Source organism: Spinacia oleracea, chromosome 4 (genome assembly GCF_020520425.1).
Source record: "Spinacia oleracea cultivar Varoflay chromosome 4, BTI_SOV_V1, whole genome shotgun sequence".
In the NCBI taxonomy this organism is placed as follows: domain Eukaryota; kingdom Viridiplantae; phylum Streptophyta; class Magnoliopsida; order Caryophyllales; family Amaranthaceae; genus Spinacia; species Spinacia oleracea.
In genome coordinates this window covers 46,464,832-46,482,791 of record NC_079490.1, presented here as the reverse complement: position 1 = coordinate 46,482,791, position 17,960 = coordinate 46,464,832, and the positions used below count along the sequence as shown (strand labels likewise).

The following is a 17,960-nucleotide window of genomic DNA, read 5'->3' as shown; positions in this document are numbered from 1 at the left end:
AGAATGTAGGGATTGAGGCAGAAAACCCTAACCCAGAGGTCCATGATCCTACCATTGAGATCTCTAGTAAGGCGTGAAAGAATATTCGGATTCGGAGGAAGAGTTCAACGAATACTGAAGATCTAGATTTCACTCCACAAGTTTCCAAGGAAAGAGCAGATAGGCAAGATGCCTTAAACATTTGAAGTTGTAATAGTTAGTCAGTTCCTTTATGTTTTAAAGAATAAGTAGCAAAGCTACAACAGTTTAAAGTTAAAGTAATATGATTTCGAGTTATTCTTTATTCTTTTCGAGGATGTAATAAACCTTTATAGAATTAGCAATAAAAGTTATATTCGTTTCCAATTTGAGAATTCCATAATTCGCCCAGTAGTAGTTTATGTTTATGTCATAGAACCTTTATTTTATTTTGAGGACAAGTGCGTTATTATGGTTTAGAAATTGTTGTTAACATTCTTTTGAGGAAAAAAATAAAAAAGGGTTGGATTATTGATTATCCAAAGGATCAAGAGTTTATTATGGGCACGCAAGGGAATGTTTTCTTCTTTTATGCTACTTTGTTATTCGTGATGGTTGGATTTTGTTCCTTGTTTCTCAGTTGAATGTCCTATGTGTGAATATCATTCATGAATGATCGAGGAGATTACCTTGAAATAATTGTTGCACATTTGTAAATGATTGTTGCACATTCATAAATGATTGTTTGATTTACGTGAATTTTGTCTGTTGAGGCGATATTACGTGGTATAGGATACTATTAAGTGATGTTTTATACCTAAAGTAGAATATATATATTACTTCCAAGTCGCGTTCTAGAATGGCCAACAACAATGACCTAGCTGCTGTTATTCGCCTCTTGGCGGAAAAGCTGACCCTACCTTTTTAGAAAACCGGGTTGGAGAGTTTGAGAAAAAAAATTTGGGGTTTTGAACTGTCCTGAGAATATGAGAGTGGGTCAAGTTGTCATGTATTTGAAAGTCGAAGTCGATTTACGGTGGAGAGAGAATAGAGTTAGGCTTAGCGCTGTTGAGAGATTCAATTAGGATTCAATTGTTACTGCCTTAAGGGAAAGTTTTACTCTACCTTTTATGAGAAAGCAAAAAGTTAGGGAATTCATAAACCTTAGTATGGGGAGCATGACCATCGATGAATACTATAGCAGATTTATAGCATGGCCGCCTTAGGATTAGGTGGGGAAACCTCTACATCTTTGGATATTGTGTATGGGGAAGCTGCTCATATTTATGGTTTGCAGTCTAGAAGGGACAAGAAAAATATTGTTGTTGGGGAGAAAAGAAAAGAGTTTAATGCTGGTGTAACCATAGGGTATATCAAGTTGTTTAAGAACTTGTCTTGGAAGATAAAAGATTGCGTTTTCCTTCTGATTTGATCTGAGGGACTTAGATGTAAGTCTGGGGATGGATTGACTAAATTTGGACAAGGCTAAGGTAGACTGTGAAATTCAGAAAGTAAGTTTAAGGAACCCCATTAGAAGGTTGACCTCATATAAACGTTTTGAGAAGTCCAATAACCCTTAGTTATTTCGGTAATGCAAGTGAGGAAATTGATGAATAGGGAGTGTGAGCTATTTTTCTGTAGTGTGCTAGTTGGAGTAAAGAAGTTGGAGTGAAGATCAAGGATGTTCCCAGTGTGAATGAATTCATTGATGTGTTTCCAAGTGGAATTGCGAGTATGTCACCAGCTAGAGCATTTGAGTTCACTATAGAGTTAAATCCTGAAACGACACCTATAACTAAAGCACCATATAGAATGACACCTCCTGAAATGAGCGAATTAAGACACAGTTGCAAGAGTTGTTTTGTTAAGGGGTATATTAGGCCTAGTGCATCACCGTGGGGAGCTCTTATGTTGTTTGTTAAGGAAAAGACAAGAGTATGGAATTATGCATCGATTTTAGGGAGCTAAACACCATCAAGAACAAGTATCCTTTGCCAAGAATAGATGACATATTGGATCAATTGAATTGGGCGAGTGTGTTCTCGAAAACTGATTTGTGTTTGAAGTATCACCAATTGAGAATAGCTGATAAGGGCCTAAGACCTCATTAGGACTCGTTATTGTCATTATGAGTTTAGAGTAATGCCTTTTGGGTTAACCAATGAACCTACCATAAGTTATGGATTTGACGAATAGGACGTTCCACGAATTCCTAAATAAGTGTGTTGTTGTATTCATTGATGATATCCTGATCCATTCGAAGAGTGTAAGAGAGCATGCTGAACACTTGTGAGTTATTCTGGAGACGCTTAGAAAGAATCTAGTTTTATGTGAATGAAGTATACAAATCTTGAAGTCACGTGTGTATAAGTGACACCGACGGAAAAGTGAAGACTAAATTTATTGAAAACTACGTTACTTAAGGGAATAAAATTAAGAGAAGATTCTAGTGGTCCAGGATCGTTAGAAATCATTTGTTGTCTTGAAAAGATGGGAAATATATGAATTGGTGAAAGAGATAAGAGTTAATCCCAAGAGTTATACATCCATGAAAGGCGTGATGAGGTTCGATAAAAAGGAAAAGTGAGCAGAAAGCGTTTCTGTAGATCCTACTAAGATTCAAGTTGTGAGTGAGTGACCCACTCCAAAGAACGGTCTGACATCTGAAGTTATCTAGGCCTAGATGACCATTATAGGAGGTTGTGAAAGACTTTTGGAAGGAAGAAAAACCAATGACCAACTTGTTGAAAAAGGAATCGAAATTCAAGTGGAGTGAGAAATGTGAGGAAGCTTTCCAGAATTTTAAAGTAGCATTTGACCTCCGCACTCGTTGTTGCGTCAGTTGAAACCTTACGAGGCTAATTAACCTACTCATGACTTAAAGCTAGCTGCTATTGTGTTATCTGCAAATATTTGGAGACATTACCTTTATACGGCAACATGTAAGATCCTTACCGAGCACAAAAGTCTGAAATTTTGGCAATAAGGTCCAGTTGAATCTTGGGGACAACATTGTAAATGAGTATTGCTTTCCACCATGCAAATGATAGACAAACTAAGATTACTAACGGAATATATGTTGAGAACCTGTGTTATGGATTTTAAGGGTAATTGGGAAGACCACCTAGGTTCGATTGAATTTCTTGCAACAATAGTTATCATGCGAGCATTAAGATGTCACATTTTAGGCATTTTATGGAAAGAAGTGCAAAAGCCCCACTTGCTGGAATGACTTTCGTGAAATTGTTGTATTGGGAACAGGATTCCGTTGAATTAGAAATATCCACAATTATTCCCTGAGATGAGTTACGAGGGCGTAACTCGTTTTTCTTTAAGGGGGGTAGAATGCGATAGAAATTCGCGCCTTTAACCTATTTTTATGGTGTTTTTATGCATTTTTATACTTATTTTTAGCAACTTATTCATGCTGATGCAAAGTACATAGATTCTCCGCATAAGAAAATGTGTTCGTGAATATTACAAGTAACTTTAAGTTGGCAAAAGAGTGCACATGAGTGGCACAAGTACTTCTCCAATAGGAATAAGTTGAAAACTTTTGAGAAATGGGGGAATTTTCGTGTCAAGTTTCGGGACGAAACTTCTTTTAAGAGGGGTAGATTGTAATCCCCCGTAAATTCATAATTTTATTAATATATTTTAAAGTATAGTTATTTATATTTAATAGAATTTACGAGTTTTAATAATAAATATATAATTAATGGTCTTTCCAGTAAGACGGTCTTACACAAAAGTTGCCGCAAGAAGATAACTTAATTGCAATACATGATTATAAACCCACTTTATCATCACAATATTCGTAACAACAACCAAAAAAATGGGGGTAACTACATCAAAATTTCCGCAAGATGTAAAACAAACAAATCAAAGAATTACATTACAAGTTTAACTGAATTTAAGTATGACAATTATGACTCCAAATATTTTTTTTTTTTTTTTTTTGAAACCGTCATCAGTAATCATGATTCCCCTTTTTTTTTGGAAACCGTCATTAGTCAAAGAATCAAACATTACAATTATGAATGACAATTATTATATGCAAAATGCTAATGCTAATGCAAAATAATTATAAAGTGATACTAAAATTAATCATAATCAAATATAAAAGGAAATCGAATCAAGAGTAGTAGACAGTTTATAAAAATTCTTCCACTTAGATTAAAGAACATGTAAATGATCAATGAGTATACAATCGATACCATGTCCGGTTATCGGCGGTTATTGGCGGTTATCGGCGGTTATTGGCGGTTATCGGCGGTTATTGAGTATACAATCAATCAAGTTAGAAAACAATTACAACACATCCAATGAACATGTAAAATAATTACTCTTATCAAAATCATGCGTATATAATAACAAATATCATGTGCGCTCAAAGAATTTGTTCAAGGCAAATCATGAAAGTAAAGACGAGCAAATAACAAATAATATAGTAATTAAACGTAGCGATACTAACCGATAATGATGATTCTTGTAATTATTTTCTCGTTTGTTCAATTGCGGTTTTTTTCAATTTCCATCAACGGTTAGCCATGGTGCTGATAACGTGTTATGAAATTAGGGAGAAAGGGGGAGAGAGGAAGAGAGAAAACAGGCGGTTATCATCTTATTATCATCAATATAATATGTACATATACATGTATTATATAGGATACAGATGTCAGGGGTATAATGGGCATCCACAATACAATATATTTATAACATTTGAATAAATTTTTTTATTACACAAGTTCTCAGTCTTCGCCACTAGGCTAAGATTTAGTTCCTTTTGACTTATTTTAACTTATTATTTCAGATAAAATAAGTTCAGTTAAGTTAAGTAATTTCAATTAAAAATCAGATAATATAAGTTCTAAAAAAAATTCAGACTTTTTATACACAAATAAGTTCATTTCAAACAAATTAAGTTTTTTTTTTCAGATAAAATAAGTTCAGATAAGTTAATATAAGTTCAATTAAGTTTAGATAATATAAATTCAGACAAAATAAGGTTCTGTTCTTTTTGGCTTAACTGCAATTTTAGGACTTATCTGGCAGTTCAGTTCAGTTCAGGAGAATTTAATTCAATTCAATTAAATTATTATTAATTAGTAACTATTATTATTTATTATTCATTTATTTATTATTTCTTATTGTTCGGTTCAGCTCTAAAGAACAAAGCCAAAGACCTCATTGTGGTAGATACTAAATTAAATAATTGTCAAAACTTGGGCAGTAAACCTTAGAATTCTGGAAAAGGAAAAAACACCAAACTCGTTTTGCTCCTTTTAAGATCCCCACTTCGTAGTACTTGCTCCTTTGATACTTTGTTGAGAATCGAGGCTGTTAAATCAGAAATCGTCTCACTCCCATATACATATGGGAAACAAACGCCCTTGCATTTTTAATTCATCCTAATAGGAGAATATTTGACCAAATATCAATTTTTTTGTCAAAAACTGATAGGACTTATCGCAACGTCCGTTATCCAACTTACAACCCTTGTGAAAAACCAATCTTCTTCGTAGTCCCAGAATTCCTTGAACTTGTTTATTAAAAAGTAATAACCAGAAATCATGGGTCAACAACCGTATTTGATTAATTGCCTACATTAAATAAAAAGTTGTTAACGTGTAAAATCTTGTTTGAATTGTTCCGACTTTCAACAAGTAATTTGTTGTCATCATTACTCTCGAGTTCTTCCTGGCCAAATCAGGTCAATTCAGACGAAAATCATGTTAATACAATAATACTATTATCAACAATCCCTTATTTTGATGCAGGATGTGTACAAGTGTGTAACAAAGCCATAGACTGTGTATTTAGATATTATTATTCAGCCGAACTGTTTAATGAAGTGATGCAGAGAATGGGATCATATTTCAGACCATTATTAGATGACAGCTCTTTTATATACTTCCTTGTACACATCCTAGGCAGCATGCGTGAATTAGTTAGCGTGATCCAGGATATATTAGGACGAACATTCAATCAAACTTCACTTGATGTTCAAGATTGAATCAGTAATATACAGTAATTTGATCTAAATTATACTTCATTAATCATCATTTATCAGTTTACATCCAACCTGACAATTTCTCTCACAGATCAGGAACCTAGAAAAAAAAAGACAAATCTGAAGCAGAAAACCATTTCTACTTGCTATATTTGAGTAAGAGAGAGAGAGAAAAGATACAATTCATTCTAACAGACGGATTTATCATCATGGGCACAGCTTACAGCCCCTCACCAATTGTCATAACCTAAAAGAAAGAGCCCGAAGATAACTTATGCTAATGCACCGAATCATCTGTTCTTGAACGCTTCGAAGGAGGAGAGTCCGACCCGCCAGCTTCACTGGCAGAAGCCTCTGGTTTGTCTTGAGGAGAGGATTTTGATTTTTCCTTCTCCGCCTTATTCTGATTCTCAAGCATTTGTAAAAGGTACTTTCCCTGTTCTTCGATTTGCAACTGCAGTTTTCGTTGTATCTGAAAAAAGATGCAGGAACTAAAACACCTTCCGGAGAAAAAGTGACAGCAATTTATGACGAGATAGACGGTAATCAGCTGAATTGGACAAAGCAATATATAACAACACCTTCCAGAGGAGGGGGGAGATCAAATGGGAGAGAGGAGTAATGTAAAACCTAAAAGAAAGATAAGATTCTATAGGAACAGAAAAAACTGAAAATGGCTTAATTTTCCGGATTATCTGCTGGGTGTTCCCTAATAATGGTGCATGTTACAGGAGTGCCAAGAAATGCGCATACCTCAAGCTGTTCATGGAGCTGCTTCTGAACTTCCATTTGCATTCGCAATGCCTCGGTAATTGTAACACTCCTGTTTTCAAAAATAGAATTTTCCCAATCAGAATATGGTTCTGGTCAGTCGTACAGAAAAACCAAATATAGTCCACAAACATCTGCATCAGAAAATATTGGACAAACAACAAAAACAAAAAAAGCACAGCCGAAGACATGTATTTGTGTTTATATAAGAAGAGGTTGAGACAGAATCAACCAGCTCTAAATATAATGCTAGAAACGCATGATGTAAACAGTAATTGGCAAGAAAACTTTGATGAATGACAGTTGTATGAGAATGAAAGACTTAAAACTTCGAACACAGAAGAACTCTATGTACCAGGCAGAAAGCTCGGAACTTGCATAAGGGAATAATAACTAATTAAGCACAAAACTATATGCCTATAAAAAAACCAAGATGTTTGAACCTTGAAAGACACCTGATACCAGAAACTAGAATTATATCCTCTAGATTCTATTATAATGTGTCCAAGCATATATGTTTTGCAATTTCAAGAATATTCTCAAGATTTGTAGCTAACATGACGCTCTAAAATCATAATTGTCACCCAAGAACCTCAAAGCTTCATCGTACTTCATAGAAGCTGATGTAAATATCATTAAGAATAAACTAATTTTATACCCAATTTAGTGTCTTTTCTTGGGGGACAAAGGAGACCCCCCCCCCCCCCCAACCCCACCCACAACCTCTTTTGGAATGTGTATGAACACTTACGTTTTCAAGTCTACAGCTGAGACCTGCTCTGTAGAACCACTTCTATTCTCTAAATTTCCTGCAAAAAACCACCATAAAATTTGGTCAAAAGAGGTCAACGTGCTACCTTACCAAGAGAAAATATGATAAACAAGTGGGGCATATTTACAGCACATTGTGCACTCAACGTCATCAATTTGAAAAATTCATGTTCTCAATTTGACGCAATATAAGAAATTCATTTACTAACTGCTTGGCTTCCTACCTAACTCAGGTTTTAATCTACACTAACTGGACTTGGGAACAAGTATTGAATACAGGAACACAATAAGTGTTTGATAGAGTATTTTTTTTTAAATGGTAAAGGAAATACAGATACCATCCTATATCTTCGACATGGGTGTGGGGATACAGCAACGCCTAAACGTAAGCTAAAAGTTACAAAAGTCTGATATTATTAAAATACTCATTGAAACAAATAAAAAAAGACCCCAGATGAATATGTTTTTTCTTATATAATGGAAATAATTTGGAAAATTGAAATCATTATGGAACGGAGGGAGTACTTGATAAAGGCCGAAGCAATCAAGCTCTAGCCCCAGTTCCACATGCAGATAAACTCACAAATAATTTGCATCTAGGCTCTAGCTGCAGTTCACAAGGTTTCCACTACCTCCCCCTTCCCCAGTCCCCACGTGATTTCAGATAAACTGGCAATTCCTATTGCTATATCTTTCCTCTACCGTCATCCGAGAAAAGTACATGATAGATTGATAGCAACAGTAAAAATGGCCACATTTTGCTCAACTTAACATAAAAAGAAAACATCCCCAACATCTCAACATAATATTTCGTAGATAACACCTTCTGTAAGCAGATATGCAGTTTACTACTAAAACCCTAGGTCTTAAATTTACATAATAATTGTCTTCTCCATACAATTGATCTGCCAAGTTGACGAGATTCAATGGTGTGTGGAGTAAATTAGTTCATCATTTTTTTTTATATCCCTCCTCCCTGTTCTAGCCATTTCCTAGAGAAAATTGCAGTATCTGGCCCATGTTCCGTATCTAGAGCTAAGAAGCTTATGCCCAAAGAGCTAAGATGGTTATGAGTTCAATTCATTCCAACCAACCAAATTATTCCTTAGGGTAGGAATCACCATACTAGAAATGCGAAAGAGGATTATCGGCATTATTCTTCTACAAAAGTAAAAGGGCAACATAAAAGCAGTGGAAGCGTGAAACCCACCTTTTTGCGACCATTTGGTGCAAATGATGGTTTATATAAGTGTTGCCTAATTCCCTAATCACCTCATGAATCGCGAACCAAAAAAGCGAATACAGCATGAAAACGGTACCTTTTTGGTCTAATTTAGCAAATTAGGTAGTGAATTGCGAACCTGTACCCAATCATACTAGCAAATTAGGTAACAATTTTTATGCAAGACTATCCACATAGCACGCCTATTTTTAGTTTCAATATAAAAACTATTCCATACTGTCAACTTTTTTCTGGAAGTGACTTAAAGGAGTTTGCAAGGACTTAATGAATGAAACATTGAGGCCGCCAAATACAAATCATGCTCTTTCTACATCTTCTACTAAAAGACAACTTGTACTGTTTTCTTTTGGGATAAGTAGACAATGTCACAATGTCTTCCATTATAAACGTAATTATCAGAAAATAAGGAAACAATCACTTTAAAACAAGACTGTAATAATGCTATGGCGGTATGGGCCGTGTGGCCAGCCGCAAACCCGTCCCCTTGGCAATCAGCATTTCAAATTATAACACGGAGCAAGAGAAGAAAAGGGCTAGGACTACTAGCAAACAAAAAGAAAAAAAACATTAGACTTACTTTCTGGTGATTCTGGTCTGACCCTTGCAGTCCTATATTTCTGAAATTGAAGCAACTCAGATCCTGAGTCATAGAAGTCAATGGAATATAACTAGCAAAGAAACTGACACAAACTTATACCTGCAGGTGGCTTTTAACATGGTAGATAGTTAAGCCTTCAACATTCATGAGCTTGAGGACACCTTTTGGAGTAGCTCCTGAAATACAAATCGAATGTCAAGATAGAGTTAGACAAACATGTAACCTGGGCTAGGTTTAGAGTTTGTGGGGCTGTTGGTCAGTTCATAGTTTTGGCCCAATTAGGCATACTGGCCAAGTTTGGCTCCTAGAAAAGGTAGTTTGCTGCTTTGTGCTGCTTTGTTTAGGCAATTGTTGGTATAAATTATAAATTCAATTTTCAGACTATCTACTTTGATGTTGCAAATTTTCTTTCGTATAAACTACAAAATTTTAATATACAAGGGAACTCCAAAAAAAAGCTGAAAAAAAACTAATGAACTGCATGCCAAGTTTTAACCAAGCCCTTTTAGTTGATGCAACAGACCCAGGACTGAGCCAGCGCAGAGCAGCTTGGCTCTGCCCACGATTGTCATGAACCAAACTGACCCCGTAGCTGGCTCATCCCAGGCTGCAAACTGGCCCACATTCCACCACTAGGTCAGCACAGTAAGTCTAATAATCCTTCTACATGCCATGCCCTTAATAATAAACATTAGAAAGTTAGGAACGCACTTTCACTACCGCCAAGATGATTCACAGCATCAACAAAGGCTTCATGAAGTTCAGGTGTCCAGCGCATGCGAGGCTTATTTTGTGAACTAGATGTTGGATTAGCAGAAGCAGATGTTTCTCTTGCTGGTAAGAGTTGCTGCTGAGTTTGTGGTTGAGGCACTACTATATCAGAGGAGGACTGGGGCATCTGCAGTAGAAATCATAACAGAAGGTTCATTTGGTTTGCATCCTTCAGTGACAGAAGATTAAAAATAGTCGCATGTGGAAAATATTTACTTTCAATAGCTAAAATAATGTAGCAAAGTACATGAAGAAACAAGCACATGCGAAACAGAAAAATGAGTGATGCATACATCCTTACAAGAAATGTCCGGTTTAAATTTGTTTTTTATTTTTGGTAAGTGGGGGAGGGGGGGTAGGTCTTTCAACAAAAATCAATATTAAAATTCTTACAGAAAAAACAACATTAGCCAACCAAAGCTTGTGGCTTCTTTTGAACATGTTATAAATGACAACAATAAATGTAGACAGTAATAGTTCACCAATCTAGACAAGAGAGAAACCATACCTTGGGTTGCTGGTCTACTGTATTTGAATCAGCCAGAAACTCATTCCAGTTAGGCTCGATGGAGTCAGCATAGAGATCCATCTCGCGCCAGCCAATTCTCTTGACATGGTTGTCACTCGACATTACCTCTGTGCTATTTCCCACTTGACCATTTACAATGGAAACGCCTTCAGGAAGATCAAGTAAATCCTGAAGATGACCAGTACTCCAAGAATTGTCATCATCATCTTTTTGATAGTTGATAAACCCAGTCGATTGCAAATCTGACACTGTACCATGATTTGACGGAAAATTCGCTCCACCTCCAACTGACTGAGAAATAAATGCCTCATTTTCAGGCAGGCTTTCACGAGGTGAGAATGAAGGGAATTGCAGATCTGCAGGGAATCCCCCTATAAATAGAGAATCACTACTGGAAGACCCGATATGAGAAGCTCCAGGGTTAGCCTGCATCTGTAAAGGGCTTGCAATCATGTCCCTTGATGATGATACAAAGAATGGGTCAGGTGATTTTGGAAAATCTTCTAAAGGATTGGCCAGAATCGGTAAGGCAGAAGAGTAAGATCCAGGAACTTTCAATTCATTGAAACAATTTCCATTAGACGTTTGCATTGGTAAAGCAGAACGCATATTCATCTCCATCCATAAATCAGCAATACCAGCTCCAAAAGTAACCAATTAACCAACTATCTCCAAAAAACCAATTCTACAGTTCTAAATAAACAAATCAATGGACTCTCATTGATATCTCAACTTCCAACAGGCATATCAATAACTTACAGAATCTGCAGGAAAAATGCAGATATCTTTTGATTAGTATTCGTCAGGGTAAGTATTTCGAAATAAAGTTTAGCACATAATCAACAATACTTGCTACCTATATCAAATGTAATCCAAGATTCACTCTTCTTTGGCTTTTGGATTACATTAGACTAATCTAAAATGGGTATTTAAATTGTCTGTGGCTTCTATCAATTGTAAGCAACAAATTATCGTTGGGTACCATTCTGTTGTTTAAATTGTAAACAGCTTCTCTGCCATACAGGGATAGGGCTGTCTACACTCGACCCCCCCCCCCCCCCCCCCCCCCCCACTCTCAACAAAGCAAAGTGATCTATATCCAAATATAGTCCAGGCAAACTTTTTTGAATAAAACGGTGGAGCTTGAAATTCACTTAGGGAGGGGGATAAGAAAAAATTAAATCTCCACAAAGTACATGAAAAGCGATTAAAAAAAAGTTACAATCCGCCCTTTGTAGCACGGAGTCAATACAAGATGACATTCGAACAGAAATGATCACCCAGCTGCTAAACTTAACAGACCTCTCCAGACACTTCTCCACGCAAAACCGGCCAACTGCTATCATTAATAGTCATCAATCATCATTCACCAAGAATCATATGCAATCACAAAAGTTCATTAAACTACGTAATGACCTTCAACAGAAAAGACTGCATATTAGCTCAAAATCAACCAAACCCAAATGGGGTCCGATTTCCTGGGTCTGGCACTTAGTCACGAATATCATCTTCCCATTAACATTACCCAACAAAAGCTACTGACACAATATTTTGACAGCAGAACATCACCAAGCTACTCAAAACTGACCAAGCTCTCTATCCATCTTCAACCCAAAGTGAGAATAAAGTGATACATTACTAAGGTCCCAAACTCACCAATCTTCCAAAATCATTTCCAATCAATGTAACACCATGATAACTACTAAAGATTGTATTAATTGAACTTCTCCAAGATGCTCAAAATCATCCCAGTTATCATCTACCACCCTAAATCAAACTCTAGCACAGTATAGTAGGCCCCACAGGTACACCCTAAAATCCTCTCCATTTTTCTACATAAAAAAATAACCCACTCCGTTTCTCAATCACTCAGACTGAAATACAGAATCAAACAAAAAAAAATATAACTTCAAATAGATTAATTACAATAACGGAACATAATTACATGAAGAAACATACCCATGATTAATCAATAGATAGCGTTAAAAAAAATTATGCATAAACCATACGAGTACGAATTAACAACAAAAAGTACACAATTTATTCACTAAAACACAAAGACCCAGATAAAAAAAATCACCCATAATTAAAATTCTAATTCAATGAAGAAATCAAAATAAACCCAGATTAGGAAAGTTGGAATCTTACCTGGAAATTTGCAATTTACAAAATAATAGAGATTCGACTCAGAGAAGCTCTAAACCCAATACCTAAAAAATCCAAATTTTTGCCAATAATTGTAGACAATCATTACAAGAACACCGTGAAATGAATCTCCGTACTTCTCCTCTGACTCCACAATCGCAAATCTTTTTTGGGCAAAAAAAATGGAGAGAGAAGAAAAGATAGAAGAATTGGCTCCAGCAATCCAATAGAGCCGCCTTCTCCTCTTTTTTGGTCTCTTTTATATTTTTTAAATTTTTTAAATTTTTTAATTTCGACTAAAAGAGAGAGAAAACAAAAATCAGGAGTTTATTAATTTCAATTAATTTTAAGCCGTTGATTTCCTCCATAATTTGTCCGTTTGTGAGATAGTGATTCATTTTTGGTACGACCTTGTACTCCTACCCCGTGGGTCCTTTCCTACTCAGTTTTTGTTTGTTTTTTAATTTTGTTTTTAAATTAATCATCCGTTTTTTCGACTTATTATAATTTATTTAAAAAAAATTACTACTCCCTCCATTTCATTTTAAAACATTACTTTTATGGACATACAATTTTTTTAAAATATTGATGTAAAATCTCTATTATATAAGTGAATAGCTGAGGTTATTATAGTAAATTCACTTTTAGTGTCATCTTATGATTAGACTAAATTACCCTTTACATAAAAATAATTAAATTCAATTACAAGAGTAATCTTGTGATTGATTTAGAAAGGACAGCGGCAAGATGATTGTGACTGATTGAATAAATCATGTGATTGATTTATGTTGTGAAACTAAGAGGAAGAGAGGAAAATTTTGTAGAGAACAACCGTGTGTTTTATTCCGTAAACAATGGTGATGTGGCCTAAAAGAATGCAACCTGACTGCACTATCAAAGCCCAGAAGAAAGAGCCCAAAAGCTTGCCTACGGGCATTTCTCAAACCTCACAGGGCCCAGGCCCAAGCAATTAAGAGGTCCACATTGGGCCTAAACAAGCCTCCAGAACCAATGCAGGACACGTGTCCCAATCTTGCGTAAACACTCAATCATGCAGGACCAGTTCCCGAGAAACCCTAGCACTATAAATAGTGCAGATCCCTAAGTAAAAGGGCATTCAATTCTTGCCCAACAACAGCAAACTTATCTTTGCCCTGCCTTCTCTCTACAAATTACTTATCTCTCTAGCTTATACTTACTTAAGCATCGGAGGGAATATTCCTACGGGAATATTCTTGTTTTGCAGGTTGCTAGAAGTTCGTGCCAGGTCATACTTGATACCTCCGAGGAGCGCGTGCCACGTCAGCACCGTAAAAATTCACACAACATTTGGCGCCGTCTGTGGGGAGGTACAGTGTCATGGCCGAACTACACCCTGACAGAGAGCATGCTGGTGAAGAAGAGAGACGGCACATTGAAGAGACTAATCGAATTGCGAATGCAGGGAACACACCAGGACGAATGCAAGCTGAGGTGGTGGTGGAAGAAGAACCAATAACCGAGGCATCTCCGCCAGGCGGCCATCTAAGCCCTAGCGTCCGAGACGTCGTGTTGGATGAGAATCTAGATTTGCCAGTATCAGTGGGCTCCCTACGCGAGATTTTAACAGGATTCCAACAGCAAATGAATCAGACCTTCCGACAACAGATGAGAACTACACTGCAAGATGAAATTCGGAAGAACATGTTGATCTACTGCGCTGAGAGGACGGCTCCGCAGAGGCCCCTCAGTCTAGGCGTCAATCGGATAAGCAGAATGCCGCTCAGGTCCAACGTCTGGAGAGCTGGAGAAGGTTCTCGTCCACAAGCAAGCAGGGGAGTTAGCCCTGTGCCTGAGCATTCAGAAGATGGCCGTGACCCACCCACCTTCTTACCTCGAAGGGACCCGGTCATACGACCATCATCTAGGGGAAGTCCCCCAGCCGTCTTGCGACCAGCTGCAAGGCGTCAAGAGCACTATGAGGCTGAATCTGAACTATCAGACACCGGGTCCACCCCTGTGATGGAAGACCCGCCATTTTATCCCACTACACGTGGACCAACCCAGATGACGCCCTATAGGGTAAGCATGCGCCCCCGCCTGCTATCAAGCCGCCGTGAGCCAACCTATCATATTCAGCAAGGATTCAACAACCTGACGTTAAGGCATATGAGTACCCCTTTCTCTGACGAGATCATGAACGCCCCGAAGGAACCCAAAGTAAAAACCCTACCATTGAAGCTTATGATGGGACCACTGATCTCGACATGCATCTTGTCGCATACCGCCACCACATGTACGTACAGGGAACCAATGAAGCCACTTGGTGCAAGTACTTCCCAGCCACGCTTAAGGGAGTAGCGTCTAAATGGTTTGAACGACTGCCTCCAGGATCAATTGCCTCTTTTAGCGAATTACAGACTTTGTTCTCTACAAGGTTCATGGCACATAAGGAAGAAAGGAAAACTAGCATGCATTTAGGACGGATCCAGCAAGGGAAGGACGAGTCCCTAAGAAGCTATGTGAAGCGTTTCAATCTGGAGGCAGGACAGATCCCAGACTTGCCCGATGGTGTCTCTTTTGATAATTTTATCAGGGGATTGAAGAAGGGCTCCTTCAAGTTTGACCTAGTTAAGAAGAGTGTAAGGACTATGGCAGAGGTCCTAGACGAGGCTGAAGCATTTATCCATGCAACGGAAATATGCAGCGCGTCAAAGGAAGGGAGGATTGGAGAAACAACAGACTCCTCCGGGAAGAAGGATAAGGTGGACCGAAAACCTCCACGGGTAAATGGCACATGGGCTCTCTCTAAAGAGCATGACACCAACTTTCCGGGGCACAAGAGAGAACGACCGCAAGAACGGGAATATTTCGAGTACAACACAGACATTCTCACCATACTAAAAGACGTGGGGGCAAGGTACGACCTTGATAGACCCTTCCCCATGAAGTCCCCTGCTGAGACTCGAGATCCCAAATTATATTGCCAGTTCCATGAAGATATAGGACATGAAACCAAGAATTGTAGAAGCTTGAAGAGGGCTTTAGATGGTCTAGCCTCCAAAGGACATCTCAAGAACTACTTACGGAAGAATGCTCATGGCGTTGGAAAAAACCAATACAAAAGGAACAAGTCCCCTGCCTCGCCGACTAAGGGACAACACAGCGACGGAGGATTTGTAGCCGTCATATCTAGAGGACCAGCCGCTGGAGGACCTACCATGAGAGGACAGAAGGATTATGCTCGCCGCTTAGGGCAAGTGCTGCTGTCAGCCAAAGCGCCCATGGATCTGTTAGGTTATGATACATATGATATTACATAATTCATGCGGAAACAACCATTAACCCAGGAATACATATTATTTACACATAATCATATAGCATAATTTAGATGCATACTCTTTGTTGCGTGCCCTCCCTAGCTGCACCCGAACCGAGCAAGAACAATTCTTTAGGACTCCAAGTGTCGTCCCTCCGTAGATAGTCCACAGCACGTCCGGATCCGCCTTAAGATTGACCAACTAGAATCGCCCTTAAGGTACTAGAATTTTCGGCACTTTTGAGCAAGATGTGTGTCTGAATTTTTCTCTCAAAAACTCACTTTGAATACTTGAAAACTCGTTATAAATTGTGAACCCAGGCCACATATTTATAGGGATATGGAAAGGGAATTGGAATCCTATTCAGATACAAATTAATTAAACCTAGAATCCTACAAGAACTCTAATTAATTAATTTATCAAATAGAATTAGGAATTTAATCATTAACCGAACTCTGCACGTTTTAGGAATCGTGCATGAACACAAACACTTACGCACACACACACGGCAGCCACGATGGGCCGCCCATGCGCGTGCGTGCGAGCAGCAGCCCACGCAGCGAGGCCTACGCGAGCTACAAGCCCACGTAGCTCCTGCGCGCGCTGCGCGCGCTGTGCGCGCTGCCACGGCCTGCTGGGCCTGGCGTGGCCTTGGCTGTTCGTGTGGCGCGCTTTGGCTTGCTGGGCGATGGCCTGGCTTCGTGCTGGGCCCTCGTCCGGCAGGCCTCGTCCGATGCTTATTCGTACGATACGCTTCCGATTAAATTTCCGATTCCGGAATTCATTTCCGATACGAACAATATTTAATATTTCCGATTCCGGAATCAATTTCCGTTTCGAACAAATATTTAATATTTCCGTTTCCGGAATTATTTTCCGATTCCGATAATATTTCCGATTCTGACAATATTTCCGTTTCCGGCAATATTTCCGATTCTGGCAATATTTCCATTTCCGATAATATTTTCCGATACGTACCATGTTTCCGTTTCCGGCAACATCTACGACTTGGATAATATTTATATTTCTGATACGATCCATATTTCCGTTTCCGGCAATATCATCGTTTCCGGAGTATTCATTTCTTGCCTGTGACGATCTCAGCTCCCACTGAAACCAAGATCCGTCGATTCCGAATATCCATAGATGGAGTATCTAATGCCATTAAATACTTGATCCGTTTACGTACTATTTGTGTGACCCTACGGGTTCAGTCAAGAGTAAGCTGTGGATTAATATCATTAATTCCACTTGAACTGAAGCGGCCTCTAGCTAGGCATTCAGTTCACTTGATCTCACTGAATTATTAACTTGTTAATTAATACTGAACCGCATTTATTAGACTTAACATAGAATGCATACTTGGACCAAGGGCATTATTTCCTTCAGTCTCCCACTTGTCCTTAGGGACAAGTGTGCATTTCCTAATTCCTTTGTCGCTCGATGCTTGCTCTTGAACATAAGGTAAGAGTTGTCATCCTTATTATGTCCAGAGGTGTTTCTCGGTTTCAGAGTTCAACTGATCAAATAAACAGATAATCATAGCCTATGATTCATCCGAGCACGGCCATGCATTTCACAGTTTCTAGCTCTCCGAGTGGCCTTGTACAACTTTTAAGCATCTCATCCCGATTTATGGGAGGACAATCCCAATCTTGTGATCTTGAGATTAGACTTCGTTTGATAGGTGATTACCTGAGCGTTGCCTTTATAGCCTCCTTTTACGGTGCGACGGTTGGTCAACGTCAAAGCAACCAGTTCTCAAACAAGTAATCTCAAATCACTCAGGTATTGAGGATTTAGTGTCTAATAATTTAATGAAATTTACTTATGACAGATTTTCATCTCTTACAGTAAAGTTT

General features: G+C 38.2%; 1 protein-coding gene across 1 annotated transcript; it reads right to left on the bottom strand.

Annotated features, from left to right (window-relative positions):
- Window positions 1-5,984: 5,984 nt before the first annotated feature.
- On the bottom strand, window positions 5,985-13,038 carry LOC110803541 (myb family transcription factor PHL13). The gene is made up of 8 exons (XM_022009061.2): window positions 12,803-13,038; window positions 10,634-11,418; window positions 10,066-10,252; window positions 9,454-9,530; window positions 9,334-9,373; window positions 7,494-7,551; window positions 6,725-6,794; window positions 5,985-6,443 (listed from the first exon to the last, which is right to left on the bottom strand). The coding sequence occupies exons 2-8, from the start codon at window positions 11,273-11,275 to the stop codon at window positions 6,249-6,251; spliced, it is 1,269 nt and encodes a 422-aa protein (XP_021864753.1). The 5' UTR covers window positions 11,276-11,418; window positions 12,803-13,038; the 3' UTR covers window positions 5,985-6,248.
- Window positions 13,039-17,960: the final 4,922 nt, after the last annotated feature.